Source organism: Sapajus apella, unplaced genomic scaffold (genome assembly GCF_009761245.1).
Source record: "Sapajus apella isolate SASKATOON/1434 unplaced genomic scaffold, GSC_monkey_1.0 scaffold59, whole genome shotgun sequence".
Taxonomy (NCBI): Eukaryota; Metazoa; Chordata; class Mammalia; order Primates; family Cebidae; genus Sapajus; species Sapajus apella.
In genome coordinates, this window is record NW_022436999.1 from 13,198,115 (window position 1) to 13,219,313 (window position 21,199).

General features: G+C 41.0%; 1 protein-coding gene across 5 annotated transcripts in view; it reads left to right on the top strand.

The window, feature by feature from the left end:
* The window catches only part of RTN1 (reticulon 1), a 468,840-nt gene that overhangs the window by 305,275 nt on the left and 142,366 nt on the right, over positions 1 to 21,199 (top strand). For 4 of the 5 annotated variants that reach the window (XM_032246118.1, XM_032246119.1, XM_032246116.1 and 1 more), the window contains one exon: positions 8,706 to 9,479. In XM_032246118.1, coding sequence (XP_032102009.1) covers positions 8,706 to 9,479 — 774 coding nt within the window. Of the gene's footprint in view, positions 1 to 2,262; positions 2,269 to 8,705; positions 9,480 to 21,199 lie in introns of those variants that run through there. The other variant, XM_032246120.1, reaches the window with a different exon arrangement.

Here is a 21,199-nt window from a genome sequence, read left to right on the forward strand (position 1 = left end):
AACAACAAACTGTGGAAGGCCACAGGAGGCCTCTGAGGAGGAAGGCCTCTCCATGCCTCATGTTCTGGTGCAGGGTGACCTAGGCTCTGTTACCATAAACATTGTGCTCAACAACATAAAACCCATTCGTAGCACTATGACATAGCCAGACTTGTAGGCTCCTTGTAAGGCCTGCGTTCCACCAGCTGCACATAGATAATAAGCTAAAGATAACCACATGTTCTTGTTTTGTGAAACTCCCAAACCACCACTGTTATCAATCCTTACAATGATACACCAGTTCCGGCTCACTGATTCACTTCTGGCTCACTGATTCACTCCACCCCTACCATGTAGATCAAAGTGATTATAACCAATAAATAGCATGGATGATCAAAGTTCGGGGTCTTCACTGCCTCCAGTAATGAGTGATGGCCCCCTGGTCCCATTGTCTCTCTTAATCTGTCTTTTTCTCATTCCTTTGTCACCACTGAACTCGGGGTACCATGGGTGATGCAGGGCTGACTTCCTACATTCTGGTGCCCAACATGGGGCTCTTGGATCCCTACATTCTGGCACCCAATGTGTGGGGCTCATGGATTTCCTACATTCTGGTGCCCAACCTGGGGCTCATGGATCCCTACATTCTGGCATCCAATGTGTGGTATTCATGGATCCCTACAGCCTTATAAAACCATCAGATCTCATGAGACTTGTTCACTACCATGAAAATGGTATGGGGAAAACTGCCTCTGTGATTTAATTATCTTCCACCAGATCCTTCCCAAACACAAGGGAAATGGGAGCTATAATTCAAGATGAAATTTGGTTGCGGACACAACCAAACCATATCAAGCTCCTCCCTCATGATCTCCTCACCTCCGAAAGGTCCCATCTACTAATGCTATCATCTTTAGGGTTAGGATTTTAACACAGGAATCTTGGGGGAACACAAACATTCAGACCACAGCATCATGTATGGAGGCAGGAGCATATGGAAAATCTCTGTGCCTTCCTTGCAGTCAATTTTGCTGTGAACTTAACTCTGCTCAAAAAATAATAAGAATAAAATATTTTTTAGAAAGAAAGGGATGGGTCCAGTGGTTCATGCTTATAGTTCCAGGTACCTGGGAGACTGAGGTGGGAGAATTGCTTGAACCCAGGAGGTCCAGGCTGCAAGAGCCATGATGGTACCACTGCACTCCAGCCTGGGCAACAGAGACCAAAAGGAAAAAATTATAGGGACTGGCTAGATAATTCTATGTATGGGGAGAGAGTAAAAGAGCTGTAAAAGTGCAAACAAATTTATAGTACACATTTTTTTTGCTATTATCCATGTTATACATAGCATTGAGGGAATCTGACCAAGAACAATTATTTTTCTCTTTGGAAATCAGAGAGCAAATTCTATCAGCAAATGACAAATAGAAAGATATTTGGGATACCCTTGTTTTTGTTCCAAAGGCAATCATTTATGTAATAGAGGTAACTTAGAGCTCTCTCTGTATTGGAAACATTAGGAGTAGAATATGTTTAAATTAGTTGGGTGAATTAGAAGATAATGGTGGCGGTTGCATAACTTTGAATATACAAAAACTACTGAATTGTACACTTTAAAAGTGAATTTTATGGTATATGAATTATGTATCAATAAAATTATCCTTCAAAACAACAAAGGAATGTCTACAGGATTTTAGGCACCTTTTCTTAAGATCTAAGTAAATTATAAATAAGTATTCACCTCCACCCTTTCCCTAAAGAAGATTGTTTCTCAGAGAAGACCACAGAATCACATTTCTGTCTTTAGACAGCAGACCAAAACGAACAAACAAACAAAATCCAAAACATGCTTCCAGCTTATCAGAATTTTCACCATCATTTCCTCTCAATGCTTTGCAACTTTATGCTTTTCAAGGCCCACTGAGGACTCAGAAGAAGATTTAGACCCTGGTCTGTCAGCTAAAGCAATTTTTTTTTTACTTTAATTGAATTTTTTGCTAAAGCAAAAACATCCTAGGCAATGCGAATCTTGGCTCTTCATAGAGAAAAGAACGACTTGCTGAATCCTTTTTATTAAGCATTGATTTTGCAAAACCAAAAGCTAAATCTATTACTCTGGCAGACAAGGTTTAAGTAAGGCAGTGAGTTGGGGAAAGAGTAGTTACTCATATTCTTAAACACCCGAACATGTCATCAGCTTTGGCTTAGTCATTTGCTAGAGAATGCAGGTTCTTTTTTTTTTTTTTAACTCTCTTCACTAACCGTACAGATAAAACTGATTAAAAATGGGTGTACCTGGATTTCTCAGTGCCCATTTGTCATGTTAAATCACAGGCCACTTAATTTGAGAAGGAGAATGTTTTCTAGGTGACATAGAGATTCCTGGAGCCTCTCTGGCATATTCATCCCTCATGGAGGACTCTGTTGTCAAATGTGTCACAGCCTCCAGACTGTGGGCCTGCTGATTTCGTAGCACTTAGGAAAGATGAGTGCGAGTGTTCAGGGAAAAAGCCTCCCAGCCTAACTTCTGTGCAGGCTGCTGCTATCCATCACATAGGCAGCCTCAGGGCAGGGGATTCTGGGAAAGGTGAATGCAAATTTACTTTTGGTCATTGATTCTGGCTTTTATTTCTTGAATTTTAATATACACCTCTCTCCCCACTGTCATTACAGTTTTTTTATTATGCCCACACTTTTAAAATGTTTCTTAATTTAATAGGACTAATATCCCCTATACCTGTTAATATTGGCTCTATTCAAACAATAATTGGTTCTCTAATTCCAGGGAGAAGGGTAAGCGAGATATTTGTCTAATAAAGCATTTCTATCTCTGTTCTCAGAAAACCTTTTGGTATAATTTGTTAATTTTTTTTTTTTTTTATTTCTGGCATTCTCTATGTCTCCATTTCAGTGCAGTAAGAAGAGTGTTACAGTACCACTTTAAACCACAGGCATCTTATCTCAACCCTAGCAAGTCAGAATAGGCTCTGTCCATAGGAAGAAGGCTCATCTGTAGGCACTAAACCCTCTCATTTCTTTTTTGTCTATAGTTTGGTGAATTTCAGCTTTTTGTGCTCAGGTCAGTCATTATCACAGTCATGACAGGATCTATGTCTATTGAAAGTACGTAATGAACCTCCATCTGCTTGCAGAGCTGTGAAGACAGCATGGCCTTGCACTCCGGGGACTTATTATCTAAGGCAGACAGACCCCAGAGAGCATGGGTGTGGACTGGATACGTGAAACTTCTTCTGGCCCAATTTATCATGAGAGGATGTCATTAGAGATAAAGGAAGAAACTAACAAACAGATGGTAATATGTTGGAGATGGCTAGTGTTCTCCCTCCAAAATAGAGATAATAAGAAAATCAGCAACTCTCACTTATTGAATGTGTACGATGTATCAGGCAAAGATCTAAGGGCTTTCTCTCATTTAGTCCTCCTAGCAGCCCAATAAGGTGGGAGTTATTATTGCCTTATCTTAAAGATGAATAAACTGAGGCTCTAAGATGCTAACTTGCCCAACATCTCAAAACTGCTAGTTAGTGATAGAGCCAGAATACAAACTCCCTAAGCTATGGTTCACCAACTGAATGAACTCCATTCTGTGAGGATGAGTCAGTGTTGAGAACTATTAATAGAATTTTAGGATTAAAGCTTTTCCTTGAGAAAAGTAAAATCATCTTCAGCAAGTTATCGTTGTCATCCCATCTTTTAGTGTTGCCAGAACATTTTAAAAATAAAATAAAACATCTACCCTTTATGAGATTACTGAATTTGTCTGTCTCATGATGAATGTTTCTGACCTCTACATCAGTAGACTAAAAAGCCTCATTTTTATCAGCACATATTGGGATTTAATGGCAATAGTTTCAGCTTCTTTTCATCCTTCTCCTACTTAGCGTTTGACTAGACATAGTAGCCTGTGAATCTTTCAGTTTTTATTATAAGTACTTTTTTGAAGTTATTGTAGATTGAAGTTTTGAAAACTAATGCCATTTTAAATGATTCAGGTAACTGAATTTGCTGTGTCCTCCCAGAACAGCCACCTCCCAAGAGGGCATCTGTAGGTTAACACAGCAACTCTTAAGGTCCATCTGCCTCTGTGTGAATTAGGCTTCTAGATGGTCCAGGAAACAGCTGCAGAGAAATATCTGAGGAAATCAGATATTCCACAGAATTCTTGGTTATGTAGTAATTTCTAGTCTAGACAAGGCATCTTTATTTAGTGGATTTGTATTTAACAATGTGGCAATGTGAGTTCCTACCTGGGCAAATAGCTTGGCTCTCTCAGTTCCCACATCTGCCAGCTCTGCAGGAAGTGCTGACAAGAATTAATTGGCTTTCCTGAGTCTTCAGGCTCAGTTCTGCTTCTCAGTTCCAACAATCCCCACAGGACTCTGCTCCAACATAATTTACTGTCTAGAGGACTTTCTGTTTACAAGAATTCTAACTGATAGGCACCGTATCATGTGAATATATTTTTAAATTCAGTAAGTTAGAACCTTGAGAATTTTTCAGGGTATTTAGCTCAGGTTTTTAAAATGGGACATAACTATCTTCAAAGTATTTGAATTATCTTTTGTTTTTATGATGATTCTAATACGGTCCCATCTAAAATGTGTGAAAAAAGTTTTAAAAATAAAATGTGTGATTTACACAAATAACTTTGTTCTTCTTCTCTTCCTCTGGCTGGCAGTATTTTTAGTGTGGTAAAGGGGTCCTTCCAATTTCATACTGGGTTTTCTGAGCAAGACAGAGTTGGTAGGGTAGAAATAGGACTTCTTCCCGATTGTTGATTCTATTTATAGCCTCTCTAATAATAATTTATTTATAGAATAATATAAATGTCATCTAGATTCTGTTCCCTTAATTATTACCATACATCTGGGAAGCCCCTGTTCTCAGAGGCGTCACCTTTGGGGAAATTATATTGATTCCATTACACAGGAAAGGAGTAAGTAAAAAGGAAGTTGTGTCACACTACAGTGGTAGCCAATTAGTATAAAAATCATGGAAAGTTGGAAGGGAATTCTGCAGTTATATCATCCAACTTTCTACAAAGTACTAGTTTCTGTCTAGACAAACACTGGGTGTCTCTCTAGCTAAGTGCCTACCATAATCAGAATACACTTGTTCTGAGGTGCAGCTCTATTTCATTGTTGGATAACTCAGATTTTTAGACTGGTTTTCGCATGACAGATTTACAATGTCCTCTTTGTAATTTCCATTAATTAGTCATAGTTTGTTCTCAGTAGCTGCACAGAATAAACTCACTCATTAATTGATTGATCAGTCCCTTTATATATATTCATTTTGAATCAGATGCTTATGATATATAATATAGTGTGCCAGGCATAAGCATCAAACTCCAGGAGCTGACAGGTTAGAAGAAGGTAACAAGACATAGATAAGCTGTATGTCATATAAGCTATATGAGCAGTATAAATTCAGTGCTATGAGAATGAAGAAGGATAGGATCAGGTCCTACAGGCATTGGTCAGTGCTGCAATCTGAATGTTTGTGCCTACCCCCAATTCATATGTTGAAATCCTGACCCAAAAGGCAATGATATTTGGAGGTGAGGCCTTTGGGAGGTGATTAAGCCATGAGGGCAGAGCTCTCATATATGGGATTAGTGACCTTATAAAAGTGACCCCAGAGAGAATTCCCTTACCCTTTCCACCATATGAGGTTATAGATGGCCATGTAGGAAAGAAGATGTAGCAAAAAGATGGCCATGGAGGAAGTGGGCCCTCACCAGACACTGAATCCACTGGCAGCTTGATCTTGAACTTCCCAGCCTCCAGAATAAATTTTTCTGTTTATAATCTACACAGTTTACAATCTTTTTGTTGAAACAGCCTAAATGGACTGACAGTCAGCAAATTCTTCATGGAGACAGCAACATTTAAAGCTTCTTATGTTTAATGGCTTGATGCTGAAGGGCAGAGATTTGGATGTGGAGGTTGCAAGGATCCAATGTTGAAGAAGTATTGGGTAATTTACATTAGTGGAGCTTAGAAATTGAATTGGAGAGTGGAAGACAGGGCTAGAAAAGCTGGTCAAGTGAACGTGACACTGTGAAGGGCTTTTTATGCCTGGAGTGGAGGGTGAGAGGAATGGTGGCAACAGAGCTGTGACCAGGTAGAATTCACGTCGTGTCAAATGCCAGGCTGCAGAATCTAAGGATTATCCAGCAAGGCGGGGCAGAGCCCAGGGGCTGGGTGCTAAGCAAGTGACACTTGTGTTTAGTGAGATAACCCTGGTGGCAGGAGACAGTGGGCTAGAGGGATATGCAGCATGTCAGGGATAGGTAATAAGGGTCAGGAGCCCTGTGGTGGCCTCTGCAGTGGGGGAATTGAATAAGAGTTGGATAATGACTAAGACACAGCTTTGGAAACCAAATGAAGCACTTATTGTTTCTTCTGCAGGTTCCCTTTCTCACTTCCCACCTCTCCAGACTATTCATATATATGGACAAACCCCTCCTCTCCTTACTTTCTGGTGAATATTTACTTATTAACACCTGCAAGTGGTTCCAAATAACTGGTAGAGAATCCTAGGATCCAAATATCTGTAGTGAAATATCTATCTCAGGTTGATTCCCCTGCCTCCAGTGAGGTCTACATATAAGCTGAGCCCATATAATGAAAGAAACTTAAGAATTCTTTAGGATAAAGGTGTGTGTGCACCCAGGGATTTAAATTTAATAGTTTTTTTCTTTGGTGTCTATCTATGCTCAGGCAATAAGGACAATCCTTATTGTTATTCCTTTATAACTATTATTCCTTTTGTTACTGAGCTTTTTGTTCTAACTTGAAAAGAGGGGCTGCCATATGCAAAAATAAAAAATATAAAAATATAAAAAAATTAAAAAAAAACATATAATGAGAAACCTAGCTGAGATATATAGGTTTGAACTGGTCTGTTGCTCAGAAAATTAAGTCACTTGCTAAATGAAGTATCATTAGTAATTTTGGGGAATCTTCTAGCCTGTCTTCTCACATCATACTGATATTTGTTCTTAATTCTAAACTTCAAAATTACTTTCCTTGGCCAGGTGAGGTGGCTCATGCCTGTAATCCCAGCACTTTGGGAGGCCAAGGCAAGAGGATGACTTGAGCCCAGGAGTTCAAGACAGGCTTGAAAAACATAGTGAGACCACATCTCTGCGAAAACGTGAAAACAAAATTAGCCAGGCATAGCATGCCTGTAGTCCCAGCTACTTGGGTGGGTGAAGTAGATGTATCATTTGAGCCCTGTAGGTTGAGGCTACAGTGAACCAAGATCATATCACTACACTCCAACCTGGGCGACAGAGCAAGACTCTGTCTCAAAACAAACAAACAAAAAAAAACCCACATGTGTGTGTGTATGTGTGTGTGTGTGTGTGTGTGTGTGTGTGTGTGTCTGGGTGTGATGGCTTAATGCCTATAATCCCAGCAGTTTGGAAGGCCATGGTCGGAGGATCACCTGAGGTCAGGAGTTAGAGAACAGCTGGCCAACATAGCAAAACCCTATCTCCACTAAAAATACAAAAATTAGCTGAATGTGGTGGCACATGCCTGTGATCTCAGCTACTCAGGAGGCTGAGGCAAGAGGATTGCTTGAACCTAGGAGGCTGAAGTTTCTGTGAGCCAAGATTGTCCCATTGCACTTCAGCCTGGGTGACAGAATGAAACTCTGCCCCTCTCCCAAAAAAATCACCTTCCCTTATTTTGCAAATATTTATTGACTACCTACTATTCATCAGGCCCTGTTTTAGGGCCTGAGAGAATGAAGGAGAACAATAGGATGGGATCAGGTCCTGCAGTCATTGGTCAGTGCCCTTATGGAGCTTACCTAGCAAGAGGAGACAATCAATGCATAATAAATATAATGTTAATTATACAGTATATAAGAAGGAGAAAAAGCAGAGGAGGGTAGAGGAGAATAGGATTGTGAGGAGTGGGGAGGGGAAGGCAAGTTGCAATTTTACCGTTAGCACCACCAGTGGAATGAAGGAATTCCCAGTGGGTTACTTGGAATATCACTGGATGGCAATGAATGGGCAGTAGGGGAGTAAAAGAGGAGGGAAACAAAGCGAGGGGGAAAATTGAAGAAATAAACAGAGAAACACATCAATTGGGTGATGCCACTTTGGGATGGGGTCCAAAGCTAGGAGTCCCTTTCTCTGAGGACCTTACAAAAGAGACTAGATGGATCAGGAGTCCATGAACAAAAGGGCTGGACAAGTGTGTCCTTTGAGGCTCCTCCCAGCCATTGAATCTCCAAGAACAGCTCCTGTACCCAGTCAGCTATCCTATTGTTGCAGTTAGAGTCCTGAGGTAGCCGTATTTCCACCTCTACTTAAAGAGTGGTTAATACTTTCAATACAAAGAGGGTTTCTTTTTAATAATACTAAGATCAAGTCACTGTGTGTTGAGACAGTAGATGTTGAAAATAAATTTCCTAGTATTATAGGATCTGTCCCCAACTTATCTGGTCCTGGCAGTTTATGTGAGCCTCTGGGGTCTGTACTAGAAAAATACCAGAACTGTAGACTGTCGGGGAGACAAGGAAGTTTAACATGCTTGTGCTCCAAGGGAGCTCTGAGGGAACTCCGAGGTCTTGAGGGGAAAGGATGTTGTGTCTCCACCAGGCAGGGGTAGATGGTGGGTTAGACAGGAGAGAGAGCTGAGGCCAAGCACCCACTCACTGTCTGCTGCTGCTTTGATTCATAGGTGTGGCAGGTGCTTCCAGTGCCATGGACCACACGTTCTCAACAACATCCAAAGATGAGGAAGGATCGTGTTACACATCTCTGATTTCTGACATCTGCTACCCACCTCAGGAGGATTCTACATATTTCACTGGAATTCTTCAGAAGGAAAATGGCCACGTCACCATTTCAGAAAGCCCTGAGGAGTTGGGTACACCCGGTACCTCCTTACCAGATGTGCCTGGGATAGAGTCTCATAGCTTATTTAGTTCTGATTCTGGAATAGAGATGACTCCTGCAGAGTCCACTGAAGTGAATAAGATCTTAGCAGATCCCCTGGACCAGATGAAAGCAGAGGCCTATAAATACATTGACATAACCAGACCCGAGGAGGTAAAGCACCAAGAACAACGCCACCCCGAGTTGGACAACAAAGACTTGGACTTTAAGAATAAGGACACTGACATCTCAACAAAACCTGAAGGGGTCCGTGAACCTAACAAACCAGCTCCTGTGGAGGGAAAAATCATCAAGGACCATTTCTGTGAAGAATCCACATTTGCTCCGTACATAGATGATCTCTCTGAAGAACAGCACAGGGCTCCTCAGGTTACCACCCCTGTCAAAATCACACTGACGGAGATAGAACCTTCTGTTGAAACTGCTACCCAAGAGAAGACCCCTGAGAAGCAAGATATATGTTTAAAGCCAAGTCCTGACACAGTCCCCACTGTCACCGTCTCGGAGCCTGAAGATGACAGCCCAGGATCTATCACCCCTCCATCTTCCGGAACAGGTAGATGCCCTGTTATTGCTTGACTTAGGAAAACCCAGCATATGGAATTCTCAGTCTCTAAAACACATATTAAGGAATGACTATTTTCATTCAACATACTTTACTATATGGGCCCCTTAAATTTCATTTAGTTTAATTAATATTCAACATTTTCAGTCTGTTGCCAATTGTACAAAGGTTGCAATCTGGGATTTCTCTTAAATTCCTATCAGGTTTTCTTTGTAAAAGAAAAGGAGACAATGTGGTGCTGCCTGCTTCTCAGCTTTCTGCTGGGATCTAGGTTGTCTCAGTCTGTTTTGTGTCCAGAGGAGACAATGCGGTGCTGCCTGCTTCTCAGCTTTCTGCTGGGATCTAGGTTGTCTCAGTCTGTTTTGTGTTGCTTATAACACCTGACATCAGGTAATTTTTAAGAAACAAAATTTATTTCTTAACAGTTCTGGAAGCTGATAAGTTCAAGGTCAAACGGGCGCATCTGACTTGCTAGTGGGGACTCTCTGAAGGGTCTCAAGTAGGTGCTGGGTATCACGTAGTGAGGGGGCTAAGCATGCTAACATGCTATGCTCAGGTCTCTCTTCTTCTTATAAAGCCACAAGTCCCATTTCCATGATAATCCATTAACTCTTTAATACATTAATCTATTAGTACACTCATGAAGGCAGAACCTTCATAGTCCAATAGACCATAGCCTCTCAAAGGCTCCGCCTCTCAATACTCCCACACTGGGTATTAAGTTTAAACATGAGTTTTGGAAGGGACATTCAAACTATAGCATAGGTCTCTTGGAGACATTATGAGGAAAGCATGTTGACTGTTCTCTCTAGACTGCCTTAAGCGCCTTGGCATTTAACCTTCCTGGCATGAGCTCTAAGACTGTACACTTAAGGGAAAGGAAAAGGTGGACTTCTGGATCTTTTAGGGGTAGCACAGACAGGGAGAGGAAACTTAAAGGAAACTTAAAGTTCACTTAAAGTGAACTCCTCCCTTCCCCTTTCAATATCAACACTGTCATTTTATATCTAGTTTATTGAAGTTCCACATACAATTTTATTTTTGAAACCAAAAGATGTACTTCACTAAAAGTTTTTAAAGTTTGGACTTCATTAGACTATGGTCTTTTTCAATTTGAACATTCTTCTACTGTGACTCAAGGCAGGATATTAAACAGCACTCATACACATTCTCTCAAACACAAAGCAGTCCTCTTATACCCCTGGCTAAAGGCCAGAGAGGCAGCAGGAAACTCCTTACCCCACCCTGTGCCACCCTTCTTTCCAGCCTTTGCATCTCTATCTCTCTCAAATTCCCACGAGGCATTGAGATGAAGAGGACAGTGAGAGGTCCTCAAACCTTCCCCTGCCTCTGGTGACTGGCATTCTACCATATCTCAAAGAGGTTTGATAAGCATATCAGGTGAAAGAGCTTCTAATAAACTCTGAAAATGGAGCCAAACCCTATAGAGGAGGAGCGATTGCTCTAAACCCTGATGCTATAGTACAGGTCCAAGTGTTGGAATAGAATTGAATTAATGAAAGTTCCTCCTATCTTGTTTCCCTATAGATTTTAGCATTAATTCCTTCTCCCCAAAATTACTTTAGACTCATTCAACTGTAAAGCTCCAAGGGTCTTGAAGATTCACTGTGCCAAGTACCCGATTTTTCAGATTCACTCACTGACTCAACAAAGACTTTCTACATACTTTCTTTTGGTCAGGTACTCTATGAAGCACCGGTGATGGGGAATTAACAAAAAATAAAAAACAAACAAAAACCAGTCCCTGCCTCCAGGGGGCCAGACACCAAGGAAACAGTCCCAATCCAGTGTGCTTGGTGTTCTGTGAAAGGGAGATGTACGGTGCTAAGAAGCTCTGGAGTCCAGCGGCTCCCAGGTGAACTGGGACCAGAGGTGACTCTCAGAGAACAGGGGGAAACAAACAGATGAAGGGAAGGGTGCCCTTTCAGTCTGAAGAGCTGCATGGACATGGAGTTGGAGGGCCCAATGAACTTCACATAATATGTAAATTGAGATTTGGGAGTGATGACAAATCAGAAAACTGAGGCTTCAGGTGGATTAGATACGAATTGCCCCAGCCTAAAACATGAGGTCAGAACATACCCGAGTTTCCAAGCCTCCTTGTACTCTTTCTGGCAATGCATAGTAAAACTCTATTATTTCCTGCCCTAGAGATACTTGATGTTCTGAAGATATAAGTTATATAATCAGCCGTGTTTTACAGCACTCCAGGGTTGTTCTGCTGTCAGTTCAGAAGAACTTCAGCCAGTCCTCAGGAATAATGAAATGCCCAGGCACACATAGGTCTACTTACATTGCACATGCTTCATGTAAGAATTACAGTTTGCAAAGACTTGACAAAGGGTTCATTACTTTTTAGAGATTTTCCATTTTTTAAAGAGATATGGCCCAATGAGGTTCTGGAGAAGGTTCAAGAGAAGGCAAAGGCAGATCTGGCTTACATAATATTGGAGTTTTATGATGTTGGGTTACCCACTTGACAGTATGGGGTTAGGGCAATGATTGTCTCCATAGCTGCAACCAAATAAACATTCTAAGCAAGGTTTATTTAGGAAAGAGAAAATGGCGCATTACACATTCTCTCCTGTGTTCAGCTTCTCTCTCCATAGGCATCCCACATCAGAATACCAGAGTCATATAGCAACAGATAAGAATGAAATTAAAGAATCAACTTCTCATTGAGGCCTTCCTCCCTGCCCTTTTTATCCTGCAAGGTTTCTGACCCCCTTCCATCCTTCTTGTGACCCCTGGCATCATGTGACACTGTGCCCATAGACGTTAGAAGATATGGGCTTTATTACATCTATTGAGTCTTAGGTCACTCTGCCATTTCCAGTGACAACAGATAAAACAAAAATTGAGAATTACACATAATTCTACATAGAAACTGAGGAAAAAGAAAGCATGTTAAGCAAAAAACAGTTCAGTTTATCATTATCTGGAGAATAACTGAAGAGAAATTCTATTTTAGATTAGTTTTAGCCACAGACGCTGATGTTTAAGCAAGATGTCCAATATATTTATATTTCTCTCAATTCCAATAGATTATTCCATTTTGTGATGTTCTTCAACATACTTACCTATTTTCACTAGTTAAATAATATACACTGAGGTGGAGAGGCAAGAATTCTTACAGCTAAAATACTGGAAATCTCTTTTAAACCAAGACCAGTCATGAAAAAAGTGAGGCAATTTAGGAAAACATAATAAATGCCCTGATGGACCAAACATTGACCAGGAACACCGTGTTGTTTTTGACACAAACACCAAGAGGCATATTGTGATGGTCCTGGGTGTTATGTGAGCTGTCAGCCTCAAAAAGGACAATAATCAGAAGTCATTCTTAAAACACCCCAGTTTCCCTCAAGAAGAAATAAGCCACTAAAAGTAATTTTTAAATTTTAAAACGACCATTGCTATTTCCTTGCATTGATGGGATTTATGATTCTCCTACCCATTTTTAAAATCTATTCTTCTATTCAAAAAATATTTATTGAGCAACTTCTATACATCAGACATGCACTGGCCACTGAGACATTGTGGTAAGTAAGATATACAAGGTCCCTGCCCTTGCAGAGCTTACCTGCTAGTCAGAGGTGACAGAAAATAAAAAACAAACACATAAAAAAGTGTAATATCACCGTATGTGCACTATAAAGAGTGATGGGGGGTTGGGTGTGAGGGGCCAAGGACTGCCTCTCTGAGGAGATGACACATGAGCTGAGATCTGAATGAGTAGAAGGAGCCCACAGTTCAGAGAGGGCCTAGAAGGGACATCAGTTTTGGGGGGACAGCAAATGCACAGACCCTGAGTCTGTATTTTATGAGAACTGAAAAGGGGCCTGTGACTCAGGAGGAAGAGAGAAGTGGTGCAGAGAACACAATTGGACAGGCAGGCAGGGCCGAGATAGTGGGGAAGGAGTTTGGATTTTGTTCCAAATGTAATTGGAAGCCATTGGAGGGCTTTAAGCTGTGAAGTGACATCATTGCTTCATTCATCTATTTATTTAACAAATATGTGTTGACCATTTATTCCATGTCAGGCATTGCTCTATTGCTGCCAAGATTCACAGGTGAGTGAGTAGTGACTCAGAAGGAAATCGTGGCTGAATGGAGCTTACATTCTAGTTGAGAAGACAGACACACATATAACCAAATATATAATACCAGGTAGTTATAATAGTTATGCAGAACAATACAGCAGGGCAAAGTGTAAGAGAGTGGTGGCAGTGGGAGTGAGAAGAGGCTTCTCCGAGGTAACAGCTTGAGCAGAGACTAAATGGATTGAGGGAGCAAGTCATGCAGCTGTCTGAGAAAGTGAGGCCAGGCTGAGGGGCCTTCAAATGCGAAGGCCCTGAGCTGGAAGGCCGGCATGGCTGGAGTAGGAGGAAGGAAGGGAAGCGTGGCAGGATCAGACTTGGGTTTTCAAATGATCCTTCCGGATGCTGCGTGGAGAATGAGCCAGGAACAAAGGGAACCCTAATGGCAGCATCATTCACAGTTGGACACTGGTGTCTGCAACTTGCTAAAATAGCCCATGTTCACCTTTCCTTTTATCCATCTCAATTATGTCATCATAACTATCAGCAGCAGCAAACACATCACCGTGGGGTGCCATTCTAACTTTCTCAATTTTCCTATTTTATCTGATGATTTTAGGTAACTGTTTCTAGCTTTGCAGTGTCAGCCTTGATACATAATGACCAATATCTTAGTTAGAAGGCCATGAAATTTTAAACAAAGGTATGGAAACTTGTGTTTTGTTCTAAAATTTTCCCTGATTACTCCTAGCATTTTGTTAAACCTTTAGTTCCCCTTAAGAACATAGGGCAATATCTACAGGAGCTATGGGTTCCTTTTGACTCACAGTAAGGGTGGATTATTTTTAAGGTAGCACCTTCACTTGCTCAAGATGGAACTCCTCAGGCCCTTTTCTCCCGCACCCCACAGCTGTCTGGAATCATCCTGACTCTTAAGCAAATAAAGCAGGACCTTGGGCCTTCTTTTTCTGAATGCACTAACATAGTAGTTTTCCACTGTAGGTAGAGTTGCCAGATAAAACACAAATATTTCTTATGGCATATCTATTCTAAAAAAAAAAAAAAAAATTTCATTGTTTAGCTGAGATTCAAATTTAACTGAGTGTCCCGTATTTCTGTTTGCTAAATCTGCCAGCCCTAACTAGAAGGGATTGTTAGAATCACACGTGGAGTTACATCCAGATCTACTACGAAGGCAGAATTTCTGAGGGCAGTTTTGAGCTAACACTGGAGTAATAGCCACTGTTGTAAAAATTTGAGCTTATTCTCACATGAGTGCTATTTCTTGCGTACCTCCTGTGTGCCAGGCACTGTGCTGCATGCAAGGATATGATAATGAACAAACACAATTTGGCTGTACTTTGCTCCTAAGGCGCTTTCAGTCTGGGGTCAGGGAGAGTGGGGAAGGGTGAAGGAGCAAAGGCTAATGAAATCATAATGTAAACAAATACAAGGCTGCCTACGGGCTCCCAGTTGTGCAGAATGGGGAGGCACCAACCTGTCTCTGGAACAATACAGCATCAGACCAGCCGGCACAAGAGTGGGCTGCTGTGCCATGTGTTCTCCCAGGAGTATGTTTAAGCAGGAGTTTCCTGAGTCCTAGCAGTTTGGGTGGTTAGACAGAGGACTCCTGTGTGTGACACCGGAAGGATGGGTGCCTCAGGAAGGGAAGAATCATCCAAGATGAGAATCTTTTTCCCTGTCTCATCAAACAAGCTCATTGTTCTGATTTCCATATTTCTAGCTATGGAATCCCTGTTCATTTTATTCACCCAGGCTCACCATTTCTGACTCCTTTTTTTCTCACCCACCATATGAATCAGACTCCAAGTCAGTGAGTTCTCTCTTTTCACTTGTGTTTTTCTCCTTTTTCTATTCTATGACCACCACCACAACTCATACCCTACCTCCAGTTGTCATAATTCAACAGTTGCATGATCCTGTTAATGGGTTATCCTCCTTCTACTTCCCTCCCTTTTTTTAATATTTTATTTTATTTTTGAGACAGAGTCTCCCTCTGTTGCCCAGGCTGGAATGCAGTGGTGCAATCTCAGCTTACTGCAACCTCTGCCTCCCAGATTCAAGAGATTCTTGTGCCTCAGCTTCCCGAGTAGCTAAGATTACAGGCACTCACTACCATGCCCAGCTAATTTTTGTATTTTTAGTACAGATGGGGTTTTGCCATGTTGGCCAGGCTGGTCTCTGGTCTCAAACTCCTGACTTCAGGTGATCTGCCCACCTCAGCCTCCCCAAGTGCTGGAATTACAGGCATGAGCCACTGTGTCTGGCCTTCCCTCCCTTTTAAGCTCATCCTAACCCTTCCAGGACCAGCTAATGTCTACATGATAAAAGACTGACATCTTTTTCTTTCAAGCTCAGGGGCACATGTGCAGGATATGCAGGTTTGTTACGTAGGTAAACATGTGCCATGGTGTTTTGCTGCACAGATCATTTCATCACCTAGATATTAAGCCCAGCATCCATTAGCTATTCTTCTTGATGCTCTCCCAACTCCCCCTTCACCCTGCAACAGGCCCCAGTGTCTGTTGCTCCCCGTCTCAATGTGTCCATATGTTATCATTCAGCTCCCACTTATAAATGAGAACATGTGGTATTTGGTTTAGTTTGAATTAGTTTGCTAAGGATAATGGCCTCCAGCTCCATCCATGTCCCTGCAAAGAACATGATCCCATTCCTTTTTATGGTTGCATAGCATGCGATGGTATACATGTACCACATTTTGTTTATCCAGTCTATCATTGATGGACATTTAGGTTGGTTCCATGTATTTGCTATTGTAAATAGTGTTGTAGTAAACATATATGTGCCTGTATCTTTATGATAGAATGATTTATATTCCTTTGGGTATATACCCAGTAATGGGATTGCTGGGTCAAATTGTACTTCTGCGTCTAGGTTTTTGAGGAATCACCACACTGTCTTCTACAATGGTTGAACTAATTCACACTCCCACCAACAGTGTAAATGCATTCCTTTTTCTCCACAGCCTTGCTAGCATCTGTTTGTTGGCTGCATGTATATCTTCTTTTGAGAAATATCTGTTCATGTCCTTTGCCCATTTTTTAATGAGGTTATTTTTTTCTTGTAAATTTGTGTAAGCTCCTTGTAGACACTGGATATTAGACCTTTGTCAAATGCATAGATTGCAAATATTTTCTCCCATTCTGTTCTGTTCACTCTGATGATGGTTTCTTTTGCTGTGCAGAAGCTTATTCGTTTAATTAGATCCCATTTGTCAATTTTAGCTTTTGTTGCAGTTGCTTTTGGCACCTCAGTTTTTCTAATTGAGTGCCCTTTATTTCTTTTTCTTGCCTGATTGCTCTGGCTAGAACTTCCAATACTATATTGAATAGAAGTGGTGAGAGAGGGCATCCTTGTCTTGTGCCAGATTTCAGAGGGAATGCTTCCAGTTTTTGCCCATTCAGTATGATATTGGCTGTGGGTTTGTCGTAAATAGCTTTTATTCTTTTGTGATACGTTCCATCGATACCTAGTTTCTTTGGTGTTTTTAGCATAAAGGGCTGTTGAATTTTGTCAAAGACCTTCTCTGCATCTATTGAGATAATCATGTGGTTTTTGTCTTTGGTTCTGTTCATGTGGTGGATTACATTTATAGACTTGCATATGTTGAACCAGCCTTGCCTCCCTGGGATGAAGCCTACTTGATCATGATGAATAAGCTCTTTGATTTGCTGTTGCATTTGGTTTGCCAGTATTTTATTGAAGATTTTTGCATCAATGTTCATCATTGATATTGGCCTGAAGTTTTCTTTTGGCACCTTTGTAGTGAAATCTTTGTCCATACCTATGTCCTGAATGGTATTTCCTAGGTTTTCTTCTAGGGTTTTTATGGTTTTAGGTCTTATGATTAAATCTTTAATTCATCTTGAATTTATTTCGTACATGTAAGGAAGGGGGTCCAGTTTTAGTTTTCTGCATATGGTTAGCCAGTTTTCCCAACACCATTTATTAAATAGGAAATCCTTTCCACATTGCTTGTTTTAGTCAGGTTTGTCAAACATCAGATGGTTGTGCATGTGTGGCATTATATCTGTGGGCTCTATTCTGTTCCATTGTTCTATATATCTGTTTTGGTACCAGTACCATGCTGTTTTGGTTACTGTAACCTTGTAGTATAGTTTGAAGTCCAGTAGCATGATGCCTTAAGCTTTGTTCTTTTTGCCTGGTTTTGGTATCAGGATGATACTGATCTCATAAAGTGATTTGGGGAGGATTCCCTCTTTTTGTATTGTTTGGAATATTTTCAGAAGGAATGGTACCAGCTCCTCTTTGTACTTCTGGTAGAATTTGGCTGTAAACCCATCTGGACCTGGACTTTTTTTCTTTGGTAGGCTATTAATTGTGTCCTCAACTTCATCCCTTGTTATTGGTCTCTTTAGGGTTTCAACTTCTTCCTGGTTTAGTATTGGGAGAGAGCAAGTGTCCAGGAATTTACTCATTTCTTCCAGATTTACTGGTTTGTGTGCGTAGAGTTGTTTGTAGTAGTTTCTGATGGTAGTTTGTATTTCTGTGGAATCAGTGGTGATGTCCCCTTTATTGTTTATTATTGCATCTATTTGATTCTTCTCTCTTTTCTTTTTTATTAGTCTGGCTAGCAGTCTATCTATTTTGTTGATCTTTTCAAAAAACCAGCTCCTGGATTTGTTGATTTTTTAAAGGGTTTTTTGTGTCTCTCCTTCAGTTCTGCTCTGATCTTAGTTATTTCTAGTCTTCTGCTAGCTTTTGAGTTTTTGTTTTTGTTTTTTTATCTTGCTCCTCTGACTCCTTCAATTTTGATGATAGGGTATTGATTTTAGATCTTTCCTTGCTCCTCATGTGGGCATTTATTGCTATGAATTTCCCTCTAGAAACTGCTTTAAATGTGTCCCAGAGATTCTGGTATATTGTGTCTTTGTTCTCGTTGGTTTTAAAGAACATTTTTATTTCTGCCTTCATTTCATTGTTTATCCAGTCGACATTCAGAAGCCAGTTGTTGAGTTTCCATGAAGTTGTGCGGTTTTTAGTTACTTAATCCTGAGTTCTAATTTGATTGCACTGTGGTCTGAGAGACTGTTTGTTATGATTTCCGTTCTTTTGCATTTGCTGAGGAGTGATTTACTTCCAATTATGTGATCAATTTTAGAGTTAGTGCAATGTGGTCCTGAGAAGAACATATGTTCTTTGGATTTGGGGTTGAGAGTTCTGTAAATGCCTATTAAGTTCGCTTGGTCCAGATCTGCATTCAAGTCGTGGATTTCCTTGTTGATTTTCTGTCTTGTTGATCTGTCTAATATTGACAGTGGAGTGTTAATGTCTCCCACCATTATTGTGCAAGAGTCTAAGTCTCTTTTTAGGACGTTAAGGACTTGCTTTATGTATCTGGGTGCCCCTGTATTGGGTGCATGTATATTTAGAGTATTTAGCTCTTCTCGTTGTATTGATCGTTTTACCATTATGTAATGCCCTTCTTTATCTCTTTTGATTTTTGTTGGTTTAAAGTCTGTTTTATCAGAGACCAGGATTGCCACCCCTGGTTTTTTTTGCTTTCCATTTGCTTGGTAAATCTTCTTCCATCCCTTTATTATGAGTCTATGTATGTCTTTGCACGTGAGATGGGTCTCATGAATACAGCACACTGATGGTTCTTGGCTTTTTATCCAATTTGCCAGTCTGTGTCTTTTGATTGGGGTATTTAGTCCGTTTACATTTAATGTTAATATTGTTATGTGTGAATTTGATCCTGCTGTTTTATTACTGGTTGGTTGTTTTGCCTTTGGTTGGCATAATTTCTTCATTGCATCGTTGGTCTTTACCATTTGGTTCTTTTTTGCAGTGGCTTGTACTGGTTTTCCCTTTCTGTGTTTAGTGCTTCCTTCAGGAGCTCTTGTTGGGCAGGTCTGTTAGGGACAAAATCTTTCAGCAATTGCTTGTCCATAAACGATTTTATTTCTCCTTCACTTATGAAGCTTAGTTTGGCTGAATATGAAGTTCTGGGTTGAAAGTTATTTTCTTTAAGGATGTTGAATATTGGCCCCTGCTCTTTTCTGGCTTGTAGGGTTTCTGCCAAGAGATCCACTGTAAGTCTGATGACCTTCCCTTTGTGGGTGACCTGACCTTTCTCTCTGGCTGCCCTTAGTATTTTTTCCTTCGTTTCAACCCTGGTGAATCTGATGATTATATGCCTTGGGATTGCTCTTCTAAAGGAGTATCATTGTGGTGTTCTCTGTATTTCCTGTGTTTGAATGTTGGCCTGCCTTGCTAGGTTGAGGAAGTTCTCCTGGATAATATACTGAAGAGTGTTTTCCAGCTTGGATTATTCATTCTGCCTGTCATCTTCCGGAACACCGATCAAGCGTAGATTAGGTCTTTTCACATAATCCCATATTTCTTGGAGGCTTTGTTCATTTCTTTTCATTCTATGTTCTCTTATCTTGCCTTCTCGTTTTATTTCATTGAGTTGATGTTCAACCTCTGATATCCTTTCTTCTGGTTGATCTGTTCAGCTATTGAAACTTGTGTATGCTTCACAAAGTTCTTGTGCTGTGTTTTTCAGCTCCATCAAGTCGTTTATGTTCTTCTCTAAGCTGGTTATTCTAGTTAGTATTTCATCTAACCTTTTTGAAAGGTTTTTAGTTTCTTTGCACTGGGTTACAACATGTTCCTTTAACTCAGAGAAGTTTGTTATTACCCATCTTCTGAAGCCTGCTTCTGTCAGTTCATGAAATTTATTCTCCATCCAGCTTTGTTCCCTTGCTGTTGAGGAGTTGTGATCTTGTGATAGGGGAGAGACATTCTTGTTTTCGATGGTTTCTTTCTTCTTGCTCTGGTTTCTTCCCATCTTGTTGGATTTATATAGCTTTGATCTCAGGTAGCTGCTTAGGGAAGCACCCTTTCCTTTGTCTGTCTGCAGAGGCACTGCTGGGCTGCCACAGATTCAGTGGAGCTCCTGCATCTTTTATTTACCCAGGAAAATTAGACCAGCTTCTGCGATGGTGGCTGCACTTCCCCCAACAAGCTCAATCATTCCTGGTCGCTCTCTAATTGATGTTCTGGGTGTGAAACTCTGAAGTGAGAGTTTTTTAGCCTCCTAGGCTTTGTGCAGGGGAGGTCCACCCTGCTTTATGGCCTGTTTCCCTGCTGTCAGTTCCCCTTCTTTCTAGGGGCAGGTAACTCCCTCCAGCCAGCTTTCTGGCTTTCTCAGCGTCAGCCAGTGCTTCCACCTAGATCTATGCTGACAGCTGCGGCTCCTGCTGAAATTGCTGTTCTGCCCTGTTCAGGCAGCTCACTGAGGCTTTTCAGACCGGTGAAGATCTCCTGTTCTGTGGGTTGTGGAGGGCTTGGGTGGAGAACTGTATCTGAACTGAAGTCCCAGAGGGGGAGATCCCCTGGTTCTAAAGTCAGTTGCATGCACCTCCTGGGCCTCAACTTGCCCTATTTGGTTTATACCCCCTGTCCAACCAGACCCAAAAAATGAATCAGGTACCTTGTTTGTAACTGTGGAGACCACTCAGCTTCTCCATCTCTCTTGCTGGGAGCTGCGTTCCATAGCTGCCTCTTATTCAGCCATCTTGGGATCCCCCCCCATTGTTTGTATTTCTACGGGGTCAGTGGTAATATCTCCCTTATCAT